The sequence below is a fragment of the Nematolebias whitei genome, chromosome 4, assembly GCF_014905685.2.
Source record: "Nematolebias whitei isolate Nwh7 chromosome 4, NemWhi1, whole genome shotgun sequence".
NCBI lineage: Eukaryota > Metazoa > Chordata > Actinopteri > Cyprinodontiformes > Rivulidae > Nematolebias > Nematolebias whitei.
In genome coordinates, this window is record NC_056501.1 from 46,745,037 (window position 1) to 46,765,105 (window position 20,069).

Here is a 20,069-nt window from a genome sequence, read left to right on the forward strand (position 1 = left end):
ATTTTATTGGGTTTTTATTCCCACAACAGAAAAGGCAAATGAATCATGTTATTAGGTCATGCTAATGTTTTTTTGTTTTTTTAGCCAATTGATTAATCCAACTTCCAACCATATAGTTCAATTTTACTCTTAAATCCAACAGAAATACTTTGGAATACCTTTAAGACAAGTTGCTGGGAAGAGAATGGTGAATCTTTTTGAAAACATAATAAGTATTTTAAGTCAAAATAAATTTAAAGTATTTGTTTTACTAAAAATTCAGTGAGTCACAATTAAATATATAATAAACAGCTATATTTTATACTCATTTTAACTTTTGTCTCCAAGTGGGATACTGAATTAATTTTTCCACAATTAAGAATATGACTCACAGAATTCTGCATGTTTATATTTAAATTTTATTTTTTTTACAAGTAAAGTATGTTTTGTTCATTTTTTGTGAGTTTGTATCTACTCAGCTGCAACGTCAGTGATCCACTTCAAGGAAGCAACCTTAAAGGAGTCACGGTCGACTCTAACGTGTATCTTGAACATTTTTATTATTCCCTTATTATTATTTGTTTTCTTGTAGCAAAGTTAGCTGGTTTAATAAAAAAATAACTTGTTATAAGTATGACATATTTTCCGTAAACTGGCTGTTGTGACAATTTTTTTATTTACTTAAATATGCAAAAGAAAAAAGAAGCATGTTTAATTGTTGGACTCTTTAGGGTTAAGTCTAGTTTGGGGGAATGGTGGCGCAGAGGTGAGAGAAGGTGGGCCAGTGATCGGAAGATCGCCGGTTCAAGCCCCGGTACGACAACATCAAAAATGTGGGTGGGGTAGGTGAAGCAACCACACCTGCCCCAACCCTCATTCGTCCCACTCTGGGCCCATGAGCAAGGCCCTTAACCCCCATCTGCTCCCTAAACAGGTCTCTCTTGAAAATGAGTTCTTGTGGCTCAATGAGACTACCTGTATAAATAAAGGGTAAATAAAAAAAGTCTTTGTGCGAGTTAATTCACTGTGGCAACCCCTGAAGAAGGGAGCAGTAGCAGGAAGAAGAAGAAGAAGAAAAGGTTTAGTCTAGTTCTGGAAACACAACTTAAAAAAATGGTTTTAGCGTACCTTAATCCAAAAGTTTGCAATGCGTTTGTCCAAAATGTTTAATTTAGACCTCAGTTTTATTGTTAAAATGCAGGTTTTTGTCAACTCATTTAAACGTTGTTTTGAGTAAAGGATACTGGGGACCGAATGGTGATTGTTGAAGGGCCACTTTTGGCCCTCAGGCCATGTGTTGCCTCCATCTGCTCTAACAGGATGTTGTTAGTTTCTGTTTGTTCCCCGCCCCTTCTGTATGTAACTAATGGTTTGCATTTTGTCTTTTCTCAGGTGTGCTGCCCTCCCCAGCTCAAACGTTTCCCTTCCCTCCTCCAGTGACCGACTGTGTTGAAGCCCATCGTCTGTGCTCCACTGATCCGCAGTGTGAGGCGCTGTACCACGGCCTGGAGCTGTGTGCGGCTGATGCAGAGGTCTCCACCCTGGGGGAACAAGTGGCCTCTGAGTGCCTGGAGAGGCAGGATGACCTGTTGGCCAAACACCCCTCACTGTTGGCCTGCAAGTGCCAGCGTGGCTTCCGTAAAGAGGAGCGATGCCTTCGCATTTATTGGAGGGTTCGTCTTCTGCCAGGTCAGTTAGGCAAGAATATGTATGTACTAATGAGGTTCCTGACCAACCTTTTACAGATCAAATGTGAAAGGGTGATGATATCAGTTATTATATCTGGTAACAAAACATCTGAAGAACCAACAGAAGAATTTTATTGAATGGTTTCTGGAATTAGACCAGGCACAAGCCAGTCTATCTCTTGTGCCAGTCCCAAGTCAAGGTAAATGGCGAGGGTTGTGTCAGGAAGGGCATCCGGCGTAAAACACTTGTACCAAAAACTATAATGCAAGTTCATCAAAGTGAAACCATATCGGATCGGTCGAGGCCTGGGTTAACAACGACCGCCACTGCTGCTGTTGACAAACGGTGAATGCAGAAATTGTTCTACTGTTAGTCGAAGACCATGAGAAGAGAAATGTGTCAGGAGACAGAGGGAGAAGAGGAAAGTCAAGAATGTAGGACTGTGGGTTGCAACTCTAAATGTGGGGACAATGACAGGCAATGGTAGAGAGCTGGCTTGTATGATGCAGAGAAGGAAGGTAGATGATTTATGTGTCCAAGAGACCAGTTGGAAGGGGAGCAAGGGTCCCAGCATTGGAGCAGGGTTCAAACTGTTTTACCATGGTGTGGATAGAAAGAGAAATGGAGTAGGGGTGGTCCTGAAGGAGGAGATGGCAAAGAATGTAGTAGAGATGAAAAGAGTCAGATAGGGTGATGTGTCTGAAGTAGGGGTTGAATAGACTAGTCAACTAGTCGATTCTAGGGCATCTCGCGAGTTTATACATTTCACGTTGAAATCACGGTGAATCACTGTCAGTGATTGTGTCACGAGTTACATGATCAGCACCAGGCGTTTGCTACAAATCGGATTCTTCCTAGTAGATGGAAGGCGAGGAGCAGGCCAAGTCTTGCCAAACGGGTAGAAATTGTGGAAGTATTTCACTAAAGATGACTCTTACGGTTCAATCACCTGTGGTGGATCCCACCACCGCCCGCCTCACTGTTTTAGTTTTTTATTTAATCCATGGTGGGATCTCACCAGCGCCCGCTGTTTTTATTTGTATTTTATTTAATCCACTAAATAAAATAAAAATCAAAACGGGGGCGCATCACCGCTGGTGGAGAATCCACCACCTTACACCATGCACGATGGTGGATTCTTGAAGAGAGCAATCCACACAGAATCCACCACTGTGAGCGATGTGCCGTGCATGGAATCCACTGCTGGTGGAGAGTCCACGCCGCTCACTGTGTGCGGTGGTGGATAATTTTTTATTTTATTTAATCCACTAAATAAAATAAAAAATAAAAACAGGGGGGCGCACCACCACCGTAATGGTTTATTTTGTTTAGTGGATTAAATAAAATAAAACTAAATTTTGCACCTTAATAATAGTTTTGGTTTTCCTGTGACTTATTTGCAGTATGCTAAATGGTAAATACTGTCTATGGTCCAATATTTTGTTGTTCTTTTGTTTTGTAAATAATAAAAAAAAATTGTGTGTGAATAGCGTCTTGAGTTCCTATGACGTCACATCGACTAGGTCGATGTCAACTCGACTTTTATCATGTTGAAGTCAACTTTTAAAAATATGTAGTCATTCAACCCTTAGTCTGAAGACAGATAGAAGTTCTGATGCTAAAAGTTGTCAGTGGTTGTGCTCCACAGGTTGGATGTGATGTGGAGGAGAAATATACATTTTGGAAAGATTTGGATGAAGTGATAGAAATTATTCCCAGGGAGGAGAGAGTGATGATCAGAGCAGACCTGAATGGACATTTTGGTGAAGGAAACAGAGGGGATGAGGAAGTGATGGGTAGGTTTGGTGTCAAGGAAAGAAACCAGGAAGGACAGATGGTGGATTTTGCCAATAGAATGGAAATGGCTGTTGTTAACACATTATTCTTAAAGAAGGAGGAACATAGAGTGACCTATAAGAGTGGAGGAAGGAGTACTCAGGTCGACTACATTCTGTGTAGAAGAGGAAACCTGAGGGAGATTGGTTGAAGAAAACCAAATGGTGGAAGCTGAAGAAGGAAGAATGTGAGAAATTCAGAGAGGAGCTGTTAAAGGCTCTGGGTGGTAAGAAAGAGCTTCCAAATGACTGGACTATTACAGCAACAGTAATTAGAGAGACAGGTAGGAAGGTACTTGGTGTGTCATCTGGACAGAGAATGGATGATAAGGAAACCTTGTGGTGGAATAGTAAAGTGCAGGAAGCTATTCAAAGAAAAAAAATAGCCAAGAAGAAATATGACAGTGAGAGGACTGAAAAGAGGAGACAGGAATATAAGGAGATGCAATGTAGAGCAAGCAAGGAGATGGCAAAGTCAAAGCAGAAAGTACAGTGCCTTGTGAAAGTATTCGCCCCCCTTGAACTTTTCAACTTTTTGCCACATTTCAGGCTTCAAACATAACAATATTAAATTTTATTTTTTTGTGATGAATCAACAACAAGTGGGACACAATCATGAAGTGGAATGAAATGTACTGGATGTGTCAAACTTTTTTAACAAATAAAATCTGAAAAGTGGGGCGTGCAATATTATTGGGCCCCTTTACTTTCAGTGCAGCAAACTCACTCCAGAAGTTCAGTGAGGATCTATGAATGATCCAATGTTGTCCCAAATGACTGATGATGATAAATAGAATCCACCTGTGTGTAATCAAGTCTCTGTATAAATGCACCTGCTCTGTGATAGTCTCAGGGTTCTGTTCAAAACGCAGATAAAATCATGAAGACCAAGGAACACACCAGGCAGGTCCGAGATACTGTTGTGGAGAAGTTTAAAGCCGGATTTGGATACAAAAAGATTTCCCAAGCTTTAAACATCCCAAGGAGCACTGTGCAAGCAATCATATTGAAATGGAAGGAGTATCAGACCACTGCAAATCTACCAAGACCCGGCCGTCCCTCTAAACTTTCATCTTGAACAAGGAGAAGACTGATCAGAGATGCAGCCAAGATGCCCATGATCACTCTGGATGAACTGCAGAGATTTACAGCTGAGGTGGGAGAGTCTGTCCATAGGACAACAATCAGTCGTACACTGCACAAATCTGGTCTTTATGGAAGAGTGGCAAGAAGAAAGCCATTTCTCCAAAATATCCATAAAAAGTGTTGTTTAAAGTTTGTCACCTGGGAGACACCAAACATGTGGAAGAAGGTGCTCTGGTCAGATGAAACCAAAATCCAACTGTTTGGCCACAATGCAAAACGTTATGTTTGGTGTAAAAGTAACACAGCTCATCACCCTGAACACACCATCCCCACTGTCAAACATGGTGGTGGCAGCATCATGGTTTGGGCCTGCTTTTCATCAGCAGGGACAGGGAAAATGGTCAGAATTAATGGGAAGATGGATGGGACCAAATACAGGACCGTTCTGGAAGAAAACCTGTTTGAGTCTGCAAGAGACCTGAGACTGGGACGGAGATTTATCTTCCAACAAGACAATGATCCAAAACATAAAGTCAAATCTACAATGGAATGGTTCACAAATAAACGTATCCAGTTGTTGGAATGGCCAAGTCAAAGTCCAGACCTGAATCCAATCAAGAATCTGTGGAAAGAGCTGAAGACTGCTGTTCACAAACGCTCTCCATCCAACCTCACTGAGCTCGAGCTGTTTTGCAAAGAAGAATGGGCAAGAATTTCAGTCTCTCCATGTGCAAAACTGACAGAGACATACCTCAAGAGACTTGCAGCTGGAACTGCAGCAAAATGTGGCGCTACAAAGTATTAACGCAAGGGGGATGAATAATGTTGCACGCCCCACTCTTCAGTTCTTTATTTGTTAAAAAAGTTTGACACATCCAATAAATTTCATTCCACTTCACGATTATGTCCCACTTGTTGTTGATTCTTCACAAAAAATTAAAAATTTGATATCTTTATGTTTGAAGCCTGAAACGTGGCAAAAGGTTGAAAAGTTCAAGGGGGCCGAATACTTTCGCAAGGCACTGTATATGATGAGTTCAACATTTTTCAGTCATGTCATCTGGACATTTTCATTTTTTGTACTGAAACGCTTTGCCTTTGATTTGGAAGGCTTCATCAGTCAAGGAAACACACAACACAAAACTGATTCTTCCCCCAACAGCTTTCTCCAAAGTGGAACAAACCAGTTTTGTTGGTGCTAACTGACTGAAAAATGTTGGATTGTATACCTGGATTATTGAGCATGGACTTTGTTATATGATGAGTTGTATGGGAGGCTGGACACTAAAGAGGGTGATGAGGACTTGTACTGATTGGCGAGACAGAAGGATAAGGCTAGAAAGGATGTGCAGCAGGTTAGGCTTGTTTAAGATAGGAATTGTAATGTTCTAACAAGTGAGGAAAGTGTGACGGGACGATGGATGGAGTACTTTGAGGACCTAATAAATGAAGAGAATGAAAGAGAAAGAAGAGTAGAGGTCATAGAAACTGTGGACCAGGAAGTGGGAAAGATTAGTGAGGGTGTAGTCCTGAAAGCTCTGAAAAGAATGAAGAATGGGAAGGCAGTAGGACCTGATGACATATCAATTGATCTTTGGAAATGTCTTGGAGAGATGGCAGTGAGGTTTTTGACTCAAAAATTCAATGGCATTTGTGAGGGTGAGAAAATGCCTGAGAAATGAAGAAGAAGTTGCTGATGTCCATTTTAAGAACAAAGGTGATGTACAGAGTTGTAACAACTACAGGGGAATTAAGTTGATGAGCCACATGATGAAGATCTGGGAGAGAGTTGTGGAAACTAGACTTAGACGAGAGTTGACTATCTGTGAGCAGAATTATGGTTTTATGCCAAGAAAGAGCACCACAGATTCCATCTTTGATTTGAGGGTACTGATGGAGAAGTACTGAGAGTAAGAAAGAACTTTATTATATTTTTGTAGATTTAGAAAAAGCATATGACAGGATATCAAGGGAGGAGGTGTGGTATTGCACGAGGAAATTTGGAGTGATAGAGAAATATGTTAGACTGGTACAGGACATGTATGAGGACATCAGGACATGTATGAGGACAACAGGACAGTGGTGAGATGTGCTGTAGGAGTGACAGATAATGTCAAGGTGGAGGTGGGATTGCATCAAGGATTCTGCTCTGGTGAGGGTTTCAACTAAAAGATGAGGTCAGGCAGGAGTCCCCATGGACTATGATGTTTTCTGATGGCATTGTAATCTGTGTTGAGAACAGAGAACAGGTGGAAGAGAACTTGGAGAGGTGGAGGTGTGCACTTGAAAGAATAGGAATGAAAGTCAGCTGTAGTAAGACAGAGTACATGTGCGTGAATCAGATGGAGGCCGGTGGAACAGTGAAGCTACAAGGAGCAGAGGTTAAAAAGGTGCAGTACTTCAAGTACTTGGGGTCCACTGTCCAGGAAAATGGGTAGTGTGGTAAATAGATGAAAAATAGAGTTCAGACAGGATGGAGTGGATGGCGAAAAGTTTCAGGAGTGATTTGTGCCAAAAAGGTGTCAGCAAAGGTCAAAGGAAAAGTTTGCAAGACAGTGGTGAGACCAGTTATATTGTATGTTCTGGGGACAGAGACATGGACAAAAAGACAGGAGACAGAACTGAAAGTGATAGAAATGAAGATGTTGAGGTTCTCCACAGAAATGACAAGGCTGGATAAGATTAGGAATGAGATCATCAGAGGTACAGAAGAGGTTGAACAACTGGGAGATAAAGTTAGAGAGGCCAGACTGAGATGGTTTGGACATGTCCAGAGGAGGGAAGTGGTTTGGACATGGCCAAAGGAGGGACAGTGGGTATATTGGTAGAAGGATGTTAGAAATGCAGCTGTCAGAAAAAAGACAAAGAGGAAGGCCAAAGAGAAGATATATGGATGTAGTTAGAGAGGACATGGAGGTAATTGGAGTAAGGACAGAAGATGCAGAGGACAGAGAGATGAAGGAGGATGACTTGCTGTGGCGACCCCTGAAGAGGGAAAATATAAAAGAAGAAGAAGGTTTCTGGAATTATACCAGACTGTCTGCCACCAACAGACATCTAATCCCCTTTTTTCCACAGTTTGATGCACGCTTTGAACTTCAGCAAGTCATCTTCAACACATCTACATGCCTTTGTGCAAATAATTGCTGCCATGTGATTGGCTGGTTAGCAGTTTGTGTTAACAATTAACTAGTTCAATTCAGTTTATTTATATAGCGCCAATTCACAACAATGTTGTCTCAGGGCACTTTACAGAAACATTCACACATAAAAAAATCAATTTGTAAAGTTCTATATCTAAGGAACAGTTAAAAGGTGTTCCTAATGAAGTGGCCAGTGAAGGCACTGAAGTAGAGGAACAGTGCAATCTATGCTAGTGTGTGCCACCATTTTGGAAAGAGCTATGTGGTAACATTGGCTTTTCTTTTTTACTGGAATGGCAGCAAACCATCAATATCAGAGTAAAAATATCTAAATTCAATGAAGTAGTCCAAGATATCAGCAGTGGGGAAGGGCCTGCTGGGGAAGTGATTCACTGACATCTAAGTGTGATCTGCTTTGCAGTGATTATTGTCCCCCATCTCAGTGCAAAGAGGAAAAATTGAAAATACACTCTGTCTGTCTGTGCATGTTGTGAGCATGATAAAATGATAAATAAGAGAGACTTCCATTTTGGTGCCTGCTGACATCTAGTCATATAAAAGTTGCCTTTCAAAAATTGGGTTACCATGTCAAAATCTAAGATGGCGGCCACCATATATGTCTGTCTATCTTGTTAACTGGATAACATGAAAAACAAGTGAGTAACCAACTGCCATTTTGGTGTGTTGCTGCAACTAAATGTAAGAAAGTTTCCTTCAGAAAACTGAGGTATAAGAATGGTCACTATCAAAAATTGGGTTGCATGTCAAAATCCAAGATGGCTTAAATATGATATATATGTAAAGCAACACCCCCCTCCCCCCCAAAAAAAAAAAAAAATCAGGAAGGAAACTAGGCTATCTTGTTTTTATAGTGCTTAAAATGATTGAATAATTGATTGTATAAATTCTCACCTGGTCAATTTGGAACCAAAGTCCATTGGATCCCAGCAGTGATAATAACAGACCCCTGCAGCCAGCTCTTCATCTCTCTGCAATCCTAGGGTCAAGGTTGAGGGCTGGAAGCTTTCCATTTCAGGTTGATCAGACGTCTGACCCAGGCTGTGGACAATCACATGAGCAACCCTTCTCACAGCTCCAAATTGGAGGAAAAACTGATTCACAAATATTCAGGTGTAGATTTCATCAATTTTATTACAACACTTTGGAGAACAGTCAAACCCACAGATAGCCAATGCATTACAAGTAGAGGACTTATTCATGTCTTGTCCTTTGCCACAGGAGTTCCAACTTCCTGAAGTAGTGAATGTTAGTGTTATAGAAACTCCTGATTGCAGTCAGTAACCACCACCCCATTGCGACCAGACAGCTGCAGAGTGAGGTGCTGATGGTTCGCTGAAATCAAGCATCTCTCGAGGACTCCTGGGGAATAAATCAAACATTTTGAACAAGCAAAAGATGATGAACCATGACCGCTCCACTGTCTACTTACAGATAGTCATATAAAAATTATTAGAATATTGAAATTAAACATTGTAAAGTCATTTAATGACCTAAAAAGGAAACAAATCATCATAAGCTTTATTATGTAAAGAAATATCACATGGTACATACACTCATACATATTTTCCCCAATAGTTTCCTCAAATAACTGAGGTATCCAAAGACTAATCTTTGGTGGCCAAGGCCACCACTGGCCACCCCCTGACTCCACCACTGTGCCTGGTTGTGGATAAAATTGCTCTCGCCACTTGCCAGAATCTGTCACTTTGTGCTGCCTCAGACAAGGAAAAGGCAAACAAGAAAACCTCCTTCAGTTCTCCACAGTTTAACTTCTATCCACTTGAATATCTTACAACAAAAACATTTAGGTTTACTTACATTCCCTGTTCAACTCCAGTCCAGAAAAACACTCATCTCCAAAACTACAAAAAATAAACTATTCAAATCCCTCTGCAATGGGGGACATCGACATAACACTTGTTTTACAGATGTGCATTTAACCACACAAGACCGATTCTGTGTTTAAGAGTTCTTTGCATTATACATTAAAAAAAAGGTCTAAGTTAATGAGAAGACCTGAGTAAGGAGAGGGTCTTGTTTTATGTCCATTGTACATGGCACAAGCTAGCCAATTGCCAAAACAGACTAAAATCTGTCTGCGTCTTCCATCCAGCCATCCATTCATCCATTCATCTATTATCTTTACCTGCTTCTTCTTTTTTGTGTCACGGGGGTCACTGGTGCCCATGTCTAGCAGTCACTGTGCGAGAGGTGGGGGAGGGACACCCTGGACAGGTCTCCAGTCTATCACAGGGACACATAGAGACAAATGAGACAAACAAACATTCACTCTTTCACTAACACCTAGGGACCATTCAGAGTTACCAATCAGACTAACATGCATGTTTTTGGTCTGTGGGAGGAAACTGGAGTACCTGGAGAAAACCCACGCATGCACGGAGAGAACATGCAAACTCCACCCAGAACGGGCCCTGGCCTGGATTTGAACTAGGCGACCTTCTCACTGAGAGGCAGCAACTCTACCAACTATGCCACCGTGCCGCCCTGTTTGTGTCTTGTGAGCTGTAATTACTTTTGAATACATATTGTTCTGCTGAAGGATTTTGGATCATTTAACAAACAAGTAGTCACTTTGAACATCGATATGATCAAACTGTCCCCATAGTTCCCCCCCCCCCCCCACCGACTCCAAGCAGGAAGACACACACCCTGTCACTGTGGGGTGTGTGTGTACCGCTGGTATGCTGTGCACATTAGTGAAAGGGCTAACAGTAGGCAGCAGACTCCTCGTCCCCTGTGGCCTATCAGTCAGTGGAGCATTAGTGTAATTACACACTCTTTAGTTCTCAGCACTGCTCAGTTGCTCCAGCATTTCATTACAGGAACATATAGGATTTACATACACAAACACTTCACCTGCCATTAAATTTACAAATGAATGTGTTCTCTGAGTTCTGTTGACATCATTTGCAGGACCAAAAGGCTTGTTCATCACCGTTGATGGGTTTCACAGTGGTAACAAAGTTGCTTAGAGCAACATTAATTAGTGCTTACGTAACTTTTCCTTTTAGGAGTTAATAAAGTTGTTATTATAGTTGTGTTCATTAAATGACAATAGAAGCATTTGGCTGATGTTGTTTTGTAAACTTCGTATAGATCTGTTTCTTTTTCCTTTTCGGGTCACCAGCAGTGACTGTGCAAGAGGCAGGGGACACCCTGGACGTCTCCAGTCCATCACAAGGGCACTTAGAGACAAACAACCACTCACTGTCTCACTCACACCTAGAAAAAATTTAGAGTTTCCAGTGAACCTAACATGCATGTTGATGTAATCTGCATGTTGATACGTACTTGTGATAACTGTATGTTATGTATAAATGTATAGTAATATCTATATATAACTCACCTGAATCTGCACCATTTCCTGGTGTATTAACCCAGAGAAGTGGCTCAACTTATCTTAATCAGCAGCATATCCAGTGAATTATTAACCCAGAGCAGCAACCTGACTCATCTGAGTCTGCAGCATTTCTGTGGATTCTGTTAGTGGATTTTCTGCTATATTTCATAACTTTACCTGTAGTCTGCCAGAGGACGGGAGGATCTGGGTTAATTTAGACCTTGGATTTGTGAGACCAGATTCAGTGTTAGGATTCGGATCTTTAAACTGGGTGGATTAGTGACCAAACAGTTATATTTTTTTAAATTATGTGTTTTAACCTTCATTTATACAGGTAGTCTCATTGAGTCATGAGGGGTCATTTTCAAGAGAGACCTGTTTTAAACAGACAACATGTAGAGTACAGACAAGAATATACAACAATAAAAAGCAAGTCTTGTGAAAACAATAAAATCAAACTACCAAGGTAAAATACTACATACATAATACTACAGTACTACAACTGATTTAATTTTGGGACTAACAAAATCCAAGATAGCCACCACAGCCAGCGATAAGCACATAAATGTGTTTAAGTCAATCAGCGTCACAGATTTTAATCTAAGATTTAGTGTGATGGTAACTGAGAGACCATCTCAACTCTAAGCACAATGAATTGTCCACTTTTTTGTCTGAAACTGTGGCAATAACTATTGGAGTATACCCAACAAGGTCCAGGAAAGTAACCCAGACATCCCTCTCCGCAGTGACACGTTTCAGCTTGTTCTGGGGGACTCGGAAGTCTTCCCAGCCAGAGGAGATACAAAATCTCTCCAGTGACTTCTGGGTCTTCCCCGGGGTCTCCTACCAGTGGGACATGCCTGGAAAACCTCTAAGGGTCTAATTGTCTAGGAGGCATCCTAATCAGATGCCCGAACCATCTCAACTGACTCCTTTTGATGCGGTGGAGCAGTGGCTCTACTCCGAGCACCCCCCGAATGACAGAGCTTCTCACCATCTCTAAGGCAAAGCCTGGCCACCCTGAAAATTTTTCGGCTGCTTGTCTTGTTCTTCTGGTCATAATCCAAACCTCATGACCATAGGTGGGACTTGGAACGTAGACAGACCAGTAAAATGAGAGCTTTGCCTTTTGACTCAGCTCTCTCTTTACCACAACATACCCAAGCAATGCTCTCATTACTGAGGATGAGGCCCCAATCCATTGATCCATCTCCCGCTACATCCTTCCATCACTCGTTAACAAGATGCTCAGATACTTGAACTTCTCCACCTCAGGCAAACACTCTCCCTCAACCAGAAGGGGCCATTCCACCCCTTTCCAGTCAAGAACCATGGTGTCAGACCCTTTCGCACAATTGCCTCCTTAACATGGTGGAGGGGTTTGAGTACCTCTAGGGTCCAAGGGTGCTATGCTGTCTGGGGCATTAGCGCTTGGTAGGGTCTCCCTTGGCAAATAGGCCTCAGAATAAGGATCAGATTAAGAGTGATTCAAAACTCTTGATAGTAAAGCAACAGTCACATCAGGAAATCTTGCCCAGAAAAGGGAAACCTGGGCACGTCCCTGGAGCCAGACCTGTGGTGAGCTCGATGGCGAGTGTCTGGTGGTTGAGCTTTGGCTCCTGGGGCTCAGCCAAGGCAAGCCTGAAGAAAGGAAAGGAAGCCACCATCATGTGGGCCCACCACCTGTGGGGAGGTCTGTCAAGGTCGGGTGTGATGGATGCCGGGCAGCAGGCAAGGGAAGGTCCCTGGCCACACTGACTCTTGGGGACATAGATTGGCTCTACAGATGTGGAACATTTTATTGAAACTTGCAGAAAGTAATTATTTTCTGTACACCTACAATTTTAGGAATCAACCCAATTCAAGATGGCCACCACAGCTAATTCAAGTGACCAAATATAATAGCTAAAACCCAGTCACTTTAACAGCTACTGAAATTTGAAGTGGTAGTAGCTGGGAGTCATCTTCATACTTTACTCTAAACTACTATAACAGATCTTGTGAAACATGCAACATGGTGTGTAACTTTTAGTTTAAAGTTTGGTCAAATTAGCTACAAGTCCATTTATTCTACTTGAATTTTTTTTAGTTTAAAACCCTGGCATGAAAGGTGATGTCCCTTCATGGACTGTTAGGCCTTTAATTCCATTAAAATAAATCCAAAGATTACATTCCTGCATGGAAACATGGTGTGGTGTTGCAGCTCATAAAGATTCATTGTTGATGTTTCCTTTTAAATAAACTCAGTGTTAATACCATTTATTATTCCTGAGCTCCTCTCTGCTGTGACTCCGGTCCAATGGATCTGTCAGATGTTTCCTCGGTCTGAGCCTGAGCCTCGTGCATTTGCCTAGGGTAACACATCAGTAGTCTTCCTGACTCAGATTATCTTTGTTTTTCAGCTCCTGTCTTAGATGAACCTTTTTACCTTTACAGTACTTTCTACACATATAAACAAAATTGGTGTAATATTTTAGAGCGAGGGCAGCATGGTGGCACAACTGGCATAGCTGTTGCCTCTCAGTGAGCAGGTTACCCTGGTTCAAATCCCGGTCCAGGGACCTTTCTGGGTGGAATTTTCATGTTCTCTCCGTGCTTGCATAGGTTTTCTCCGGGTACTCCGGTTTCCTCCCACAGACCAAAAACATGCATGTTAGGCTGATTGGTAACTCTAAATTGTCCTTAGATATGAGTGAGTGAGTGAATGGTTGTTTGTCTCATTTGTCTCCATGTGTCCCTGTGATGGACTGGAGACCTGTCCAGGGTGTCCCCTGCCTCTCGCACTGTGATGGCTGGACATGGGCAACAGCAACCCCTGCGACTCGAAAAGGAAGAAGCAGGTGAAGATAATGGATGGATGGATGGGATTTTAGAACAAGCACATTATGTGAGACCTCTCTGCAAATGCAGGAGGTCTCTTTCTCTTAATGAGCTGGTAAGAAGTAGTTGAGTAGTATGACCTGACTGAACATTGTTGGATTGTTTACCTGGATTATTGAGCATGAACCTTGAAATCTTGAACCACTTTGGCTGGGGCTGCCTGGGAGGAGTTGACAGGGGAGTGGACATCCCACAGAAATCATCTTATCACCAGCAAACTGGTTGGTCCACTATAGGAGTATACTGCTAATTGAGGAAACCGTTTGTTTGCAGCTCCTCAGATTGATGAAGCCCTTTGGTAAATAAATTAGTAAAGTAAAGTAAAAGTTAAAGGCAAGCTGATTTATCCACAGCAGATGATTTGTGCACATGTATTGAACAATTTGTTTGCACAGAATATTCCTACTTGTGCAGTTTGAAATGTGTACCTTATATTTGAAAAAAACTGTTATTCATTTGTGAATCTTGTACGCTTGTGCAACTACTTTTGAGACTAATTTATCTTCACATAATTCACGTAATTTGCAGATTACAGGGATAAATTTTCCACTTTAATCATAATCACATAACAAGGTTGCCGTTCAACATGAGGAATAAATAGAGCTCAATAATTCTTCATCCAAATTATTTTAGTCTAAATTTAATCCCCTTGTGTAAAATGCTTTGTGACATTAACAAAGTCCATGCTCAATAATCCAGGTATACAATCCAACATTTTTCAGTCAGGTCTTCTGGACAGATGACCTGACTGAAAAATGTTGGCTTTGTGAAATTGTACATTTATAGTAACAGAAATATTGTTACCCACAGTTTAGGTCCAAACTGAAATCTATGTCTTTGTAGGTATTCTCATAAGAGGGGGATAACTACTACACATAAAAACAAAATTAGTGTAATATTTAGAATGAGCACATTATTTTCTTAATCTGTGAAACCTCCCTGCTCTGCAGATCAGGAGGTCTCTTTCTCTTAATGAGCTGGTAAGAAGTAGTTGAGTACAGAAAATCCCGTTTCAGCTGAATTCAGACAGATAAGTGAAGACATCGCAGGATCATTTCCTTTGCCTTAGAGCAGCTTAGCGATAACGGAAATTTAATTATGTCTGACATCTTATCAATGATCTGTGATGAAATGTCTGAGTAATTTGATATCAGACGTGGTTAATGTTAACATTCTTGATCTTTCTATTAAACAATGTTTTTTTTTTTCTCTGCTTTTAGTTTAAAAAATGGATCTCACTTTCTGGATCATTATTATTTTGTTTGTTTGTTTGTTTTACTTCCATACAGTTGTGACATAACCATAAAGTCTGAATGTGGTCAGTTTATTTTTCCCATTGCAGTCCAGACAGAGGATGTGAGTTAACCCTTCTGCTGTCCTTTGGTTAAATGATGCCCCAGGTCTCAATTTAAATACTGGAACTTCACGGGTCATTTTGACCCAAGGACTGCAGGAGGGTTGACAGTTTCTTGCTGGGCTCTGACTCTTGGCAACTACTGTAGCTGGAGAGACACTTTCATAAAACATTTAAACCTGGTGTAACAGGCCAAATTAACCCATGCACAGCTAAAACCTGAGCATAGTTTGATTTAGGCCAGACTATACCCCTCCCGGACAGAATATATCCATCTATATACTCATAATCTGGCCTAGGCCAATATCTACCCCTCAGGCCAAATGTTTAGAGTTTTTAGATTCAAGTCAGTTGGCTTTCTCTTTTAACTTACCTGATAATGCTGACAATGCTGATAATATGCACCCCCCCCCCCCTCAATACATCATTGAAAAAATAGATAATTCTTGTGTATATGACTCAATGCTGCTGATATTATGAGGGTATAATTTGGCCTGAGAGGTTAATACCCCTGGCCAATTTATACCATAGTATACCCGGGGTTTAGTCTAGCCTAGGTCCATTTAACCCCAGGTATAGTCTGGAGTGGGGGTATACAATAGCCTGTTACACCAGGGCAAGATGCCCTCTGGCTGCTTTGATGCGATTTCTAAATGAACTGAGGTGACAAGGTGGGGTTGAAGCCACCAACCTTAGATGCACCTTTGTAGTGTGAAGCAAGGTAGTAATCGAGCTGAAACAGTCAACATGTAAAGAAGTAAGCCATGGCTCATTAATGTGATGAAGGGATGACATCTAGTATGGATTAAACAGGATTAAACAAGAACAAACAGATTCATTATTTTTTATGATGATAAACAATAACTCTAAATTTAGTTAAAAAAAGATATATATATATTAGGAATGATTACTGTATGCACGTATAGATCACAGTATACCTATGCTCATCTCTGAATGTGACTGAGTCTGAGTGTTTCATGTGACTGAAATATCTTCTAGAATTTGAGGATTTTCTAAGGGAAAACTCAGGGAATTTTTGTTTTCCGGACATGCTGGTAACCCTAAACTGTCAGAAAACAGTGTTTTTTAGAGTTGAACCCAGTGGTGCAGTCGTGGGTTCCACTCCAAAACCACCACTTCTGACATAAACATCCATCCATCCATTATCTTTACCCGTTTATTCCATTTTGGGTCACGGGGGTCGCTGGTGCCCATATCCAGCAATCACTGTGCGAGGGGCGGGGTACACCCTGGACGGATCGCAAGTCCATCACAGGGCCACATAGAGACAAACGAGACAAACAACCATTCACTCTCTCACTCACACCTAGGGACAATTTAGAGTTACCAATCAGCCTAACATGCATGTTTTTGGACTGTGGGAGGAAACCGGAGTACCCGGAGAAAACCCACGCATGCACAGAGAGAACATGCAAACTCCACCCAGAAGGCCCCTGGACCGGGGTTTGAACCAGGGACCTGTTCGCTGAGAGGCAGCAGCTCTACCAGTTCCGCCACCATGCTGCCCCTGACATAAACAAATTATGGTAATCCATTCAGGGCTGCAAAACTTTTTCTTCACCAAGTAAACTCATAGTAGTTCATTTTAGATAATGCAATTTTTATCCAATTTATGATAGTTCATTTAAGCCAGTGCAGCTTTTTAACAAATGACAGTGCTTCATTTTAGATGACAGAGCTTTTCCCACTTTTACAGTAATTAAAGTCACAATGATTCATTTTGTATATAAAATAAAATATGTAAAGGATATATATGTGTAGAGGCAGGGCAGCCGGCTTGGGACCCAAAAGTTCCAGGTTCGATCTCCAGTCACTGCACATCACGTGGTGTCTTTGGGCAGCACACCTCATCCCCAAAAGCCTCCCGGCGCTTTCAATAGCTGCCCACTGCACCGCCTGGTGGTGGATGGGTTAAATGCAGAGACTAATTTCGCCATTGTATGGAAACATACAGTGCTGACATTGTGATGACATTATTATTATTATTATTATCCTTTACCTTTGCTGGAAAATATTTCTGTAGGCTGGCCTTGTTAAATTTTAATTCAAAACTACTGCTCACATGAAATTGTGTTAAAATAATTTGCTGTTGCATTATGACTTAAGCGTAGTAATCTTCAAGCTATATGAATATTTTTTAAACACTGTGTTTTTTCAACCTTTATTTAGACAGGTAAAACCCATTGAGCCTCGAGGACTCATTTACAAGAGCGACCTGATTTCAACAAAGAATGATGACAACAATGGACAACAGCGACATGCAAAACTCCAAGGTTTACTTTGTAAATGATCACGTATGTGTTTATCAATGTTTGATCTGTTTCTACAGGGAAGGACGAACTGGAAATATCTCCATATGACGACTCGTTGACAGACACCCGGATGGCCTCCTTGGTGTCAGGTAAGCCCCTTAGTTTGTCTCTGCATCACCAGAGAGGAGATAAGTTTTAATTTGAATTTTTACTCATTCATTTTAAAAGCAAGAACATTTGAAGCCAATTTTTAAGATATCATTAAAAGAAATTTAGGATTTTTTTTCTCCCGCGTATCAAGCCCTTACTAATGACATAAAGATAAAATGTTCTTGCTCAACATTGAACAAGATTTACAGGTACTGGTTGAGTTTGCACTAATGTTTGGGATCAACTTGCGCCATCCCAACTTCCTGAAAAGACTTTTGTGTTGAGATAGAAACTCAATATGTAGCCTCTTAAAGCAATGTTTCGGACATTTTGAAGTTAAAAAAAAAGTTGTACAACATTAATGGCATACCTGTTGTTGAAAGCTGTTTGAACAACTGAAGGTATGCACTAGTGGGAACCAAAAGGTATGCAGTAGGTGAGGGGACCAGGAGCTCTGCAGCAGGTGAGGGGACCAGGAGCTCTGCAGCAGTGGGGATCAGAAGCTCTTCAGGAGCGGGGATCAGAAGCTCTTCAGCAATGGGGATCAGAAACTCTGCAGATGTGAGGACCAGGAGGTCTATAGCTTTGGAACCCTCAGGAGGACAGGAGTGAGAGGAGTTTGCCTGGACCCCCTTGCAGGACAGGTGAGAGGAATCTGCCTGGACCCCCTTGCAGGATGGATGAGAGAGCCAGGAGTGTTTCACTGAATAGTCCCAGTAGGGCGAGGAGACCCAGGAGGGTGCAGGTGCCAAGAAGTCCCAGGAGGATGCAGCTGCCGAGACAGGAGATGGGTCTGCAGCTGGCGGTGCAGAGCCGAGGTCGTCCTTTCCACAGCATGCTGACAAGCAGAGACAGGGGTCGTCCTCCATAGAGCAAGAGCCCAATCGCCCATCTGGCAAGTGGGGATATGGGTACCTCTCCCCAGCAAAATCTCCCATTGCTCTTCCAGCGAGCAAGGGCTGGACTGCTCCTCTGGTGATCGCAGGTACCTCTCCACCAGCAAAATTTTCCACAGAACCTCTGACGAGAGAGGGGTGGACTGCCTCTCTGGCAAGCGGGGGCATGGGTACCTCTCACGCACCCAGCAACATTTTCTGCCGCTCCTCCTCAAGTGAGGGCAGGGCTGCCCCCAACCTCTCCTCTCGTTGCACCAGACCTGGAGAGGGGGTGGATGGTGAGGTGCAGCAGTGGGGCACAGCAGTGAGGGGAGGGGAGATGGATAAGCAGAGGACCCAGGTTTGATAGCCAGAAGGGTCTCGTGAATTGGAGTCTTTCCTTTCTCCTCCTCCTCCTTGACCCATCAGGCAGTCTTGTCTGCCTCTCGAGCCAGGAACTCAAACAGGACTATCATTTTCCTACTGGGTTCAGTTTAGTCTCCGGACTCTATCATGATCTGCTGTCTGGTGTGTTGAATCCACGTGCAGGAAGATGACAAGAGGCTGGAGTAAAAAGTCCAAAATATTTATTCACCAATAACAACAATTTTTCATGTACCTTTCATTTATACAGGTAGTCTCATTGAGTCACGAGAACTCATTTCAAGAGAGACCTGTTTTTGGGAGGAGATGGTGGGGGTTAAGGGCCTTGCTCAGGGGTCCAGAGTGGAGCAAATGAGGGTGGAGGCATGTGTGGGTTTTTCACTTTTTCCACCCATATTTTTGATGTTGACGGTACCGGGAGTTGAACTTGTGACTTTCTGATCACAGACCCATCTTCTCTAACCTCTGTGCCACCACTTCCCAAAACAAAATACTGATAGGGCAGCTAAACTCACAGAGACTGGAGAACTAGAATGGAAGACAGACCACGACACCATAGAAGGACAATCCAGAGACAAATCACAAGACACAAAGGAGCTGGATACATACACACACACAAACAAGGACAAATAACAGGCAACTGCGGTGAATAACATTGAACACAGGTGAAATAAGTGACGACACAAGGAGGAGCACTGAGGGATGAATGAAAACATGAGGAAACAGAGAAAAACAGGACAAAACCCAGAACCCCTATAAATATGGGTCTACCAGGTCTGTACGGCATCTTCACTCTCAATCTGATCCAGCTCACTACCACATAGTGATCAGTTTACATCTCAGCTCCTATTTTCTCCCGAGTGTCCAAAACAAATCAGAATAGGAATTAGAATGCCTTTATTGTCATTATACGCAAGTACAATGAGATTGAGCCACTCCTTTTTTCAGTGCAAAGCATGCTTAAGAAAAACACACTAAAAATATAAAAATGTAACACAATATATATATATATAAATATATATATATATATATATATATA

At 41.9% G+C, this 20,069-nt stretch overlaps 1 protein-coding gene across 1 annotated transcript in view; it reads left to right on the top strand.

Annotated features, from left to right (window-relative positions):
• Positions 1–1,370: 1,370 nt before the first annotated feature.
• Positions 1,371–20,069, top strand: part of LOC119409153 (GDNF family receptor alpha-4) — a gene marked incomplete at its 5' end in the record, with an annotated part of 82,209 nt that continues 63,510 nt past the window's right edge. Inside the window, 2 exons of the mRNA XM_037676017.1 lie at positions 1,371–1,668; positions 17,699–17,770. Coding sequence (XP_037531945.1) covers positions 1,371–1,668; positions 17,699–17,770 — 370 coding nt within the window. The remainder of the gene's footprint in view (positions 1,669–17,698; positions 17,771–20,069) is intronic.